The sequence below is a fragment of the Ambystoma mexicanum genome, chromosome 8, assembly GCF_040938575.1.
Source record: "Ambystoma mexicanum isolate Mex_15411 chromosome 8, UKY_AmexF1_1, whole genome shotgun sequence".
Lineage (NCBI taxonomy): Eukaryota > Metazoa > Chordata > Amphibia > Caudata > Ambystomatidae > Ambystoma > Ambystoma mexicanum.
This window is the reverse complement of record NC_090929.1, coordinates 685,674,638-685,687,046: the sequence shown is the minus strand read 5'-3', so window position 1 is coordinate 685,687,046 and position 12,409 is coordinate 685,674,638. Positions and strand designations below refer to the sequence as shown.

The following is a 12,409-nucleotide window of genomic DNA, read 5'->3' as shown; positions in this document are numbered from 1 at the left end:
TCCAGGGATCATTTCTCTCCACTTCTGAAATCTCTTCATTGGCTCCCAGTGGCGGCAAGGATCAAGTTCAAGACCCTCTGCATCGTCCACAAGGCTTTCTGGGTCCTGGGACTGCACTACCTCCGACTCTCACTTCCTAAATATCTCCCTTCTAGAGCTCCCCATTCACCCACCTCCAACTCTCTGAGTGTCAGTCCCCTTTCCAAACAGAGAGTTGGGGGCAGATCTCTATCTTCGGCTGGGGCCTCCCTCTGGAACAGCATCGGTGCCTCCCTCAAACTTGAGCAGAACCACTTCCAGTTTCAGAAGCAACTAAAGACCTTCCTCTTTGCTTCCGCTTTCTCTCTTCCTCTCCCCTGCTGATATCCGACTGCTCCACGCACTGTTCACCTGACTACCCTCTGAACTTGGGCCCAGGCTCCTGCACGTCCAGTTGCACTTCGCACTGCCTCCCGGCTCCCCTAGCACTTGTGGTCTGTATCTGCAAACCTATAATCCCTTATCCCAGCACTGAGCCACTCGATGGCTGCTCTTTTGAGTTACCTGCACTTCTCCCTCCACCCCTCAGCACTTCTCCCTTTCCACTTCCGTGCACTGGCTGGATCTGAATGACACAGGTCCTAGTAAGAAAGTTGTTTTGTCCTCCCCTCCTTGTCTTGCTGCGCCTCGAAACCCTTGTGTACAGGAGTGATATAAATGCCATATCATATCATACCTCTTAGGACACAGCACGCTAGGAGGTTTCCGTGGCAATTCTTCACTCCAGTCTTGCTCATTAGTCTAGAAGCATTTATCATCTTTTGCAACAAAACTTTGTCAATGGTTAGTAGACTTAATAAAGATCCAGAGATTAGTCATTCTATCATATCATTTCTTTCTTCTTAATCCTTTTTTTTGTTTACTCACGAAGACTCATGGGGTGCAATGAAGTCTTAGAGAATGCCAAATGCCATTGCCATCCAGCCCCAACAAAATGTATTTTCAGTGAGTTATCACATTCTGCCTGTAATTATTTGCTCACTGTAACAAGGCCAGTGCCATAGCCAATAGGGGATATGAAACCCCCAGGGCTGGGCAGCCTAACAGCGAGAAATCCAGAGCCAGTCCTACCCCTGAGGAAGACAGTGGCAGTTCAGAGGACCCCAACCCCTTTTTACCCCCTTTGTTCCAGCTTATAAATGTGCAGTCCTGCTTTGTCTCACACAATGCCCCTGGGATAGAATGCCTGTCAGACACTTTGTCTAGAATAAACAAAGATCAACAACCAGCAGCACTCCCACACATCACAATGCATGCAACACTCTTTAGACCAGAGTCAGTAAGAACAACTCACCCTCACAAGTTGGGTTCTCCCACCCGAGACAAGGAGAGAGAGAGACTCAGCAATAAAGCACCTATGAGGCAGAAGGGGAAGCTGTGCTGCACTCTGCCATAGCTCCAGCAGCTACCCGGAACAAGGTCACCAGAGAGTAAACAGGGAAACACAGATCCCTGAACACCGTAGGGTAGCCGGTTCCCAAGGCACCCTAACACGAACTTGGATATTCAGCTTCTTGGGCCACCATTCCCAATCCTCGTTGGACCTGTGTGGAGAAAGTGGGCGGGTTTAACCCGCTTTTTGTTCATTTTGTTGCTTAGAACACCTAATAGGAAGGGTGCACAGGGTCAGATTGGCCAGGGCTAGTAATTGAATTGATGGAAGAAGGGGAGCATAAAAACGCTAGCCAGAGACAGGAAGTAGTGGGCAGTTTAAGAGAGGTCAGAGGAGGAGGTGGCAGACGAAGATACCAGCAGGACGAAAGAAGGAGCAGTGGTGTGTGGAGAAACCTTCTTTAGAATGTGTGGGATTAGTTAGTGAGTATGGTACTGCGTTGTGAATGTGTGTGAAAGTGTGGCAGATGTGGTTAGGAGATGGGGAATAGAGAGTGAATGTGAAGTGAATGTGTGGGTGAAATTGGGTTGTCTGAGTAGGAAGAAGGTGGAGTGGTAGTTGTAGTGTGTAGGTGGGAGATGTAGTGTGTAGGAGGGAGTTGTGTAGAGGAGCGACTTGCTAATTGCTTCCAGAATCTAAGGTGGGTCTCTTAATTTCTGAGGGAAATAGGTAAGTAGTTCAAAGGTTACCCCAGCCACTTTAGAACACCGCCTCCAAACCTCTCTTTCCTGACAGAGCTGACCATGTGAGTCATGGACCTGGCAGATCTGAGGTTTCTGGTAGGGAAGTGTGTTTTGATCGTCCATGCGAAATAGATGGGGCATTGGACTTGGTACACATGGTGGAATGCTTTAAATGATAGTCCCGCTTCAACAGTGAGCCATTCGAGAGGCACCTGAGCAGGGGTAAAGTGATCTCTGAGCTTTGAGTTAAAAAAAAGTCTTTCTGGCTTGTACTGGGTTCGCTGATTTCGGTGGATTATGTTTTCAGAGAGGGCTAAGTAGCTATTACTGCAAGGGTTCAAATGGGATATGACCATGACTCTTGTCACTTCCACTTTATGCAACAATCAGGAAAGGAAAGACAAGATGTGTATTTAAGGTTGTGATTCTTGTTAGAGGTACTGAACTTGTTGGAAGAAAGCGGGAATCCCGTCAAAAATAAAGACAACATTTTTAGCAGAGGAACAGGGGTGTGTTGGAGCAGGTGCCATGCAGGAGGCCAGACAAAAGGAAGCTGGATGGAGTTAAAGCAGTAACCAAGGACAATCTCAGACCTGTAGGCATTCAGGTATAGACTCTTGTCTATCTTCCAGTTCTGGGTAAGCGAGGGACAAGATAAGATAATGTTGCAAGCTGCAGGCAAGCATATATATTTGAGTGTATATTTGAAAAGATAAGGCCACAGGGACATAAGGACAGCTACTGGCTTCATGAAGGCATTAAAAGCCAGTGTGATAGTACTGATAGTACTGAACCTGGCAGTACACTCAATTGCTGACACACACCTTGGAGAGAAAGGGCTCAGCATTTTCTTAGAACTCCCTACAGTCAAGGAAGGAAGAAATGCATTGTAATGCACAGCTTTAAATGCCAAGGGAAGCCTCCAATTGTTTGAGGAAAGTAGACTGATTCACAGTGTCAAATGCCACAGACAGATCTAACAGAATAAGCATGGCAGCAGCAATGTTGCTCTCACACTGCTGCAGCACTTTCCTCATGAACATGCAACATTGTTGATACCTATGTTAACCCAAGGCATATGTTTGGCTGCTAGCTTTCATGAACTCCTTTTCTCAGGCACGTGACGCAGATCTTCAATAAATAGGGACGAGCAGTCTAGTTACATATTGCAGTGTTTCAGAGGCAAATGCAAGTTTGGTGTGGGCAGGAAAGAAGTTACGTTTGAGCTAGGCTGTGCCACATTCAGTTAGCATCGGAAGAAGCCACCTGCAAGTGTGTGTTGTGATATACAGATGCTCTTCTTGTCAAAGAGGAAGTAATCGCGCCTGTCTGGTGGTAATCATTTTGAAGAGCTAGTTAAGAAGTCACCTTGGATCATGAGATACGCCCAGTTCTGTTTTTCCTGATGGTAGGGGTGCATTCTACAGGACAGGGTTCACGTTGGATAGTGGGACACGAAACCCCCTGACCCTATTCAACCCAGTTTGTCTCTTTGTGTTTTTAACTTCTCATTAGGCCTCATCAGACTCATCGAATTGTCATGTCCTGGGCCTGAGAAATGTTCCTAAACATGACTGTCTTTATTCCAGTGAGAAATGTTGCTTTCATTCTTTTTCCGGGTGCCTGCCTGCTTCCCTACAGATACGCCTCAATAACTGGTGTGTAAGACTTGGTTTCTGTCTGGTCATTTTGTCTGTTGGTTTAATGGGCACACATGTTTTCCACCGATTGGGTGTTTCCCATGTCCTGCTGTAAGGTTTTTAAATCTTTTTTTGGCAAATCATGTGTTGTGTTTTTTTTTACTTATGTTTTATTGTTTTCCATAACAAGGAGAAAATAACGAAAACAAGAAAAACAGTACAAACAACGAGCAACAGGAAGAAAAGAAAAAAACAGCACAGCCACAAAAAAATAATAGTCAAATCGTAATCTCCCTGGTTCCTCAGCATACAATGAACATAATCGACATTCCCACAGGTTGAATACTCCATCCTGTTCCCACCTACCTCTCGTCCCAGAACATCCAATTAGTGTGACACACAATGGGTAGCGCTACTAATACAACCGGCAAGCTATCGTGATAATACATTGCAAAAGGCTAATCATTCACAACCTCACCATGGAACCCCTTTCTCCTGGCCATATAGGTCCTCAGTCATTCGGTCACACAAATCATTTGTTTGAAATTGTTAGGCAGGCTTAAGGCTAGCAGCGGGCTTCCTTTCCTTAGTCCTTTCCTTTTCTCCTTTCCTTTTCTCGGAGAATGGCTTGCAGGCTCCTTGCAGGAGTTCCACTTGGGTTTGATCTTTGACTACGAGCATTGCTGATTTTCTGGTTGCCTTCTAGGAGTTTATTCAATCTTGCTCTGGGGATTTCTGCCCTTCACATGCCCGTGGTTGTAGCCATAAATGACACATTCCATAAGGAGGTTTGTTTTTAGTCCATTCAGCGGTATGAGAGTATTTTCAGCTCTAGTGTGTTGCCTGACTGCAGGTTCACGGCAGAGAGAATACAGTCTGAATTGGGTTTTGGTCTGGCTCAATCATCTAAGCAGATCACCGCCAACATAACAGGTATGAAAGAAGTCATGGCCGCTAAAGAAGCATGGTCATCTATGAGACACGCTCAGAAGAAATCCCTGCCCTAGCTTTTTAAACCAGTTGCTGCATTGGAGATGTAGTTTTACATCCAACCACCTGCAACATGCCCAGCCTTTTTCCAACAGAATGAACATTTCTTGGCGGTTTAGCATCCCCCAGAATTCAGCAGCAGGGCACTCTACCTTCGATGTGTGTTTCTGTCAGTCAATAGGGTCAGACACTGATGGATTGTGATGTCCCACTCCCAGCCAGTGATGCCCGGCATTGATGTGTCTAGGGTACTATGTACAAAGAATGGCAGACATATGTCTCCATGGCGATAAAGGATGCTAAATAAGCTAGGCGTGTGGCTGAGGTGGGTTAATGCATCCACTACCAGGAATCTTAGATTGACCTCTTGGTCAAAGGCTGAAATCCTGGCACGTGCCTTATCCCAATAAAATGAGTATCATTGAGTTAGGTAACAGTGAGTACCTGCTGAGTGTCTAGTGGGCAAGGAGGTCAGCCCTGTGGGTGAGCATGCACTCTACACATTCACCTCTCATGCCTGCCGCCTGTCACTTTGATTTGTTTTAAATATTCGTTTAATTGCTCCTGTCTGAATTACCAGTTTTTATAGCCACAAGGTCCTTGAGGTGATATCTCATGCTTTATAAAACTATTCAAAATACATGTCAAAAAAATGATTGCACCTGCAAGTGCCTCTGTGTGTCTGTGTTCGTGAATGCATAGTGTAATGGGGTATTTGTGGGCATGTGTGATGGTCTGCCTCTATGTATGTGAGGGCATGTCCCTATAAATGCATGCAAGTGTGAAAGTGTCTATGTGGAAATGCACGGGCATGTGACGGCAATATATAACGTATGACTGGTCTGCTTCAGCGTATGCTGTTTGGCAAGATGCTGGCACTATGTGGAATCTGAGAAGAGGACCAAGGCATTTGAAGGTTCAAAGGCGGGCAGAGAGGACATATGGTGATATCGCAGAAGTACAGAGTAATGGATGTTTTCATCTGGGCACTTCTTGTCTAGGCCACCATACTTAAGATGCACAGAAGGGGATCTTCAAGAAAGATTTCCCTTACCAAGCTGCACAAGGTCCCCCAACGCCCAAGTGGGCCTTCTATATCATGTAACGTCTACAGTGAACCACTGGAGAATTTGGTTCCTGAGTCAGACCTCACCATACATCCAAATGTTGATGAAAACCAACAGTATATTAAGGTCTGGCTGATGGCTCTGTGCAACCGAGGACTGGATAGCTTGTTACTACTTCATCCCTTCGCCTGTCTCACTGGCTGGGAGTTGCCTGTTCTTTCATGCCATTCCCTCTCTAGTGCCTTCAGTTTAAGTCATGGTCGTTATTCTGGATACTACCCTGAACCCTACATCTCTACTATTGCCAAGTCTTGCTTTCCATTCAGTTACCCCTACTTTTCAAAATTCAATGTTTCACCTAGTTCTGAGGCTTCTGGTCTATCGTTCAATCACTTTTAATGTTGAGCATGGAAGGAGGCAATGCCATTCTTATGGGCCCCCGTTTGTTCCTTTGAAATCAATTCTCCCCACAGCAGCCTGCCCGATTCATGGGGCCTGGAAGGTTCACCCACCTCATTTCCTGTCTCTACTTGCTTCCTATTGATTTTTGTATTGTGTTCAAGATTTGGTGAGCCATTCGATTTTTTTCTTTTTATCCCATTTGACTTTCCACACTGATATTTCGTGAGCTGGTCTTTGCACAGTATGCTGCTGCCTTTCAAGGGCATGGGGATATGATATGATAAGTTATTTATAACACCTTTAATACCCAGAGGTTTCTAAGCGCGCACCCGGGGATCGAACCTGTGGTGCTCCGCGTCGTCCTGCTTCCAAGGCGAGCACGTTGCCCCTGAGCTATCCTCCCGAGACTTTATAAAGTGAAAAAATAGAACATGTTTGCAGTTCTCTGCATCCTTGAGAGTTGCCTGTTTTAGGCTGAAAGTGCTATGTATAAAATATCCCAGCCCTCTAAGATAAACACGATTTTCAAGGCTCGCGTTTGTATACCCACAACGCATTGCTCATGTGCTCCTGAAGTAGAGGTGAGCTGCCAGTGATGGCTACTGCAGGGCGCTGCGACATTTGTGACTTAACAGAGATGGCTTATTCTATGCTCATAAAAAGAAAATGCACCGGATCAGACAGGCAGAATCTGGGATTGGCGTAGATACCTAATTTCAGACACACTTGCAGGTTGTAATGATGAGTGATATGAATGAGTTGGGAGATGGATACAAGAAGACGTAAAATAGGAGTGGTGGATAATCCTGACCCGTGGTATTAAGGCATTGGCATAGTCTGAAGCAGAAAATAGGAAGCCAGCAAAGTGTCGGGAGGAGGAGCAGTCAGGTAATTCATGGTTTTAGTGGATTAGATGCTTTTGAATTAACCAACTTTCCTATATTGTTCTTAAGTGGTCAAATCTTTGTGGCCAGTGGTATAATAAGGCAATTCTAAGTAGCTGCCTAGCGAGCCACTAGCAGAGGGACAGACGTGGACGCCATTTTGACCACCAGAACAACAAATCAAGCTCCACTATTAAGCCTGGGAGGAGGGAGTAGGAGGCCTAATGGACCTCAGCCTGTGCAGCATAAATCTTTGAGCCGACCTCACAACTCTTTCCCTTGTGTTTTGCCCTTTTGCTGTTTGCCCAACGTTGGTCTACATGGTATAGTGTTCTTTCATCGACAGGTGTCATTTCGATGGTTTTTTTTTACGAGTATTTTTTACTGAAAAAACTAATTGAAATATATAGTGGGGTTGGGAAAGTGTATATAAGGGGCGTAGGAGGGGTCGGGAATAGTTAAAAAAAAGAATAAGGGATGGGAGTTTGGGGGAATAACCCCAAAAATAAAAATAATCTATTTCGATGAGTTTTTTCAGTAAAAAATACTTGTTAAAAAACCCATCGAAATTAGACCCCTTGATGAAATGACATAGAACCGGTCTACATGTGGGTGCGTCAGTGTCATTTGTTTTACCTTTCAAGAAAATGTGCCCATTACATTGTTTTTCCCACATACCTGGTGTCTGGAGACCAAACTGGTTGCAAGGAAAGCCCAGGACTGTGAAGGGAGCATCCTTGAGCGTTCGCATCAGTCTGTTCAGTTTAGGAAACTGTTTGGAAAAAAGATAGCGTCAGAGTGTTCTTGAACAGATAGCAACACATCCTGACCAAAAAAGCACATGCAGTCTTAATAAAAAAATGTTAACTAAAGAACAAAAAAATGCAGTCCTGAACAGAACCAACTTGACCTCACATAAAAATCGGCAATGGTTTCACCTACGCTGTTTTCTTGTATAGTGCACTGTGGAACCGCTGTATGTCGTTGCATTGCCAGACAGAAAAGCTTTTTGTGCATTTTCTCGAAATGGAGAAGAGCCTAGAAAACCTGTAGGAGCTCCTAAACGGACATATACTATAAGGCTCCCGGTTTCTACTGATTTCTACACATAAATAAGACAGAAATCAATTTGTTTCTAGCTGTATACTATATAAAAAAGTGAAAACACACAGTTCATCCTGCTTAGATCCCCATGCTGTCAGTCATGCCTTGCAGGCTGTTAGGCAAAATTGTATTCAGTGCCCTGTGGGAGACTGCACCAGCCTTGTCCTCTTGGCAATAGTTAACCCAACCTTTGTTATAAGCATGTACTACACACGCTGGTAGCGTAACTGAGCAGCCAGGCATATCTCAAGAGGGGTCAATATGAGCTGTAGGGCTATAACAGCGAGATTCATAGTGACAGTTATCCAAATAAACGCTTACACTCAAGGTTTCTTAATTAAACAATTATGTATTAATTTAACAGTCTGTTGAATAAGCCTTCTTTCGAAGGGTGAAAATATATATAACACAGAAATATACTTCAAAATACACACTCTCAGTTTCTGTAAATCAGTAGATACCCATTGGGGATGGCACAGAGACACTTCTACACCCTGAGGTGACTTAAATAACTAGAACACTGTGGACATTGATATATCACTGGCACATTTAGAGCAATACAGAATTTGGTGTCAAAGAAAATGTTTTAGGGAATAAAACAAAGGTTAACAAATATTCTTAAGCAGATAAGTACTTTTGAACCCTCCAATGCAAAGTAGATTAACCCTTTCCTGGGGGAAAGGTAAAGCACAAAGTCAGAGGTAAGAAGAATCTTTCAGGGAGCCAAGACAGACACTGTTAATTAAGCAAAAGTCTAGGTGAGCTGAAGTGCTTCTTGCAGGTAAGCAAAAAGTCTTGCACAATGTTTTAGAAGTCTTTGTAGAAAATGAAATCACTGTAGGGTCACAAGCTGGGAGGCTTGTTAGGGGCAAAGCTGCAGGAAACTCTGCAAAAGCAACCAAGGCAAGTGTCAACTGAGAGCTGGCAAGGCTACACAACAAGAGGTAAGTCCCCTTAGTTTTACAGTACCTTTGGTTTGAAGAAATTGGTTGCAGCTGGCTTCTGTTCATGTGTAGGTTTGCAGATCCTCTTGTTCCTGAGCCTCATTCGTTGGGACAAGAGGGAGGACATCTGGCGACTCCTGCACTATGAATGTAAGGTCGGCGGCAGCAATGGGCAAACTTCAGATCAGCGGCACTTCGCAGTTTCATCTTCTCGTGACCCTCGCAAATAGCACCACTGCGGTTCTCGGATACCTTAATGGACTTTCCTCGCATCTGGGTTCCAGCACTCTGTTGACTGGCTCATGCTTGGTCAGTCCTGCTTCATGGGAGTCCAGAGGATCCTCCTGTAGCTCAGGCCTAACTTAAAGACTCTCACTCGATCCTGGTGTTGCTCTCCCTGGCAATCGGTTCCTGCAGCAGCAACGGAAGTACAGCCAGCTCCGAGAGGATTTCCAGATGAGCTTGTCTTGGGGTCGATTAGTCCCACCAACCAAAAGGGAGAAGTCAACCTTTGCTGGGCTTATTTAGTCAAGGCAAATTCAGAGCTTCAGCACTGCAGCAGGTCTTCACTGGGCACACCAATGGTCCAGGAGTTGCAGCAGGTGTCTCTTCCAAGTTCTTCTTTGGATTCCTTCATCCAGTGGTCAACTCTGCTTTCCAAACCAAAAGCCTCCCCTTTTATGCAGGTTTCTCCCATTCATTTGCAGCCTAGCTGTCAATCACCCAGCAGGGTGGCTGTAAATCTCATGAAGGACCTTTGCAACAAGAAATGGCAAATAAAGAAGACCTGGCCATTTTGACAAAATGGGCACCCATGGGTGCCTTACTGCAGCTGCGAATGCAGCCCACTGTAAAAACACACAATGGTAGAAAAAGGTAAACCACTGCCACCAGCCATTAAATGTAGAAAGGTTAACATAAAAATGTTACATGAGAAACTAGACAAACGGGATACTAATTAACCCCTCCAGCATCCTATTGTAAGATAGTGTGTGCTGGGTCTAGATAGTTACAAAAATGTAAGTAAAGTCAATTTCACTTCACTGCTCTTGGAAACAGAAGTTTTACCAAGAGAAGGTATTTAAACATTTGGAAAATCTAAGAGACTTCCCTGTTCCACTGCACTGAAGGTGCTCTGTGTCACAATTTAAAGATGATGCCTATGGTGTTTGTCAGACTCCAAAGTCAAAAGAAACACAGAGTCCAAGTCACAGAAAAATACATGAGGGAGTGGGAAAAAGGGTCTCGCTCTCTTGAGGTGAGAAATTAAAAATTCTAAAGTCCAGCAAAATGAGCTGGGGGTCTCTAAGTTAGAAGGAAATTAGCAAATTATTATAATTTTTTTTTTTAAACCTTTATTTTGGAAATTTTCAGCTAAATCATACTCCCTAACACAGGCCAATCATTTTGAAAACTGTCAGCTTGGGAAGTGTAAAACAATTACATGATGTTCCTTTTTAGTTTTGGACATTAGGTGGCACTAAAAGTACAGCTAGGAAGAAATGTCAAATGAGGAAGGACACAAAGCTTATAGGTGTTGTTTGGTTATTTCCCCAACGACTGACTGCTTATCCGTATGACCATTGCCACCCACATCCTGCCCCTCCTCCCAAAACACATCCCAATTAAAAACAAGCATTGATTGATGACCTAAAACGGCTGCCTTGCTAGTTACTAGTTTTTTAGTGTGAGGGGAGCTTGCGGATTGAGGTCTTTGGGACGAACCCAGGTCCCTTCCTCTAACTTGTTCTCTCTCCCGAGAGGAGCTGAATTGGAAAGCAGTAGATGCTTCCTCAATATTCTGTGAGACGCTGGCATAATTCTGAATCGGTTGGTGCCTTTTCTGAACACTTGACACCCGGATGAGCACGATATCCAAAACGGCCAGCAAACGAGATTTGGCAAGATCACTCATGGGACCAATGGGGTGTCTCTTCACAAGACCGAGGTCAGGCAAGCTGAGGCGAGGTGTGGCTCCTGTTAAGGGCTCCGGAGAGGCCGGGTGCTGGTGGTGGAGGGCCTTGATATGCAGGCCCACTGCCTGTTTCACAGCACTGGCGCCATGCTAAATAATGCACTGCAGGCAGGGGTGATGGTGGAAACTGACTGCCGAGTGGGAAACCATCGGCCCTTTGATTATCATCATGACACGTCTCCCATGTGTCCTGCTCCACGCGACTTTCCCCCAGCCCAGGACGGGCGTTAGTCACAACATCCCATGCCAGGTATATGCAACAAAACAACAATAAACTTAATGACACTGCATCAGTGTTGGTCTTGGAAGGAAGACTACGCTCAGCAACTGAGGTTCAAATCCCGGATCTGCGCTTAGAAAACGAACTCGGGTATTAAGCGTGTTATATAAAAATCAATTAAAAGAAATAAAGAAAATAAATGACATACTTCCACAATTGCTATCGCTAAGTCAGCTAATAGAGACATTGGGCATATACATTCATACTTGTGCTTATTCTGTTTGTTGTCCTTTTGGGAGGCAGGAAAAGTCGCACCCGGGTATGAATGGGGCCACATCTGCCATGTGATGTCCAATTGAGGTAATGGGGCAGATACATCATCAGGCAAACTTTATTAGTCCAGAAGTGGGGCATTTGGAAATACTCCTCTCAAACAGTGACACTGGTTGGCTCACGTGTCCAGTGTTCACGAACCACATGCAGGCAAAGCTGTGCCTGGGTGCCCCAGGGACCACATCTGCTGTGCGGAGCGCTAATGGTCTGTGGTTGAGGATCAGGCAGCTCTCTAGCCTAACCCTTGTTGGCATTGGCCTCAGGGCTTTGGTGGGTGCAGTACCAGTGTTGCGCATGGCACGGCACCACTGCTGTACGGGTGTGGAGGTAGGGCACCCCCCCCGGGTGGGGATAACTTACGTCGGTGAGGCGGAAGTCCCTTCCCTGCTGTTACGACAGAGGACACCATTCCTAACTCTCCCTCAGGCGGGAGCCCCTCTTCGCTCCTTGCGGCAGAGGCCGCCCCTTCTCTCCTTCGTGTGGCGGGTGCCGCTCTTCTACTGATCTCCCCCATGTGGGAGTGGGCTTTGGGGTCTGGGGGGGAATGGGTTTGATTGAAGGCAGCATTCAGAGCCACAAGGCCCCCACAGGTAGGGGCGACCACTGTGGGATAGAGTCCATGCCGAAGGCAGACCCCAAAGTTCTCATTGAGGGTGGCACTTGAAGCTGCTGTGACAGGACAGCAGACTTGCCGCCAAGCCCTGTCTTGGCTCCCCCGGGCAGGAGCCATTGCTG

The 12,409-nt window shown here is 45.6% G+C and overlaps 1 protein-coding gene across 1 annotated transcript in view; it reads right to left on the bottom strand.

Annotated features, from left to right (window-relative positions):
- Positions 1-12,409, bottom strand: part of LOC138473649 (glutathione peroxidase 3-like) — a 146,114-nt gene that overhangs the window by 111,864 nt on the left and 21,841 nt on the right. Inside the window, exon 3 of the mRNA XM_069612175.1 lies at positions 7,777-7,870. Within this exon, the coding sequence (XP_069468276.1) occupies positions 7,777-7,849 (73 nt within the window). The 5' untranslated portion in view covers positions 7,850-7,870. The remainder of the gene's footprint in view (positions 1-7,776; positions 7,871-12,409) is intronic.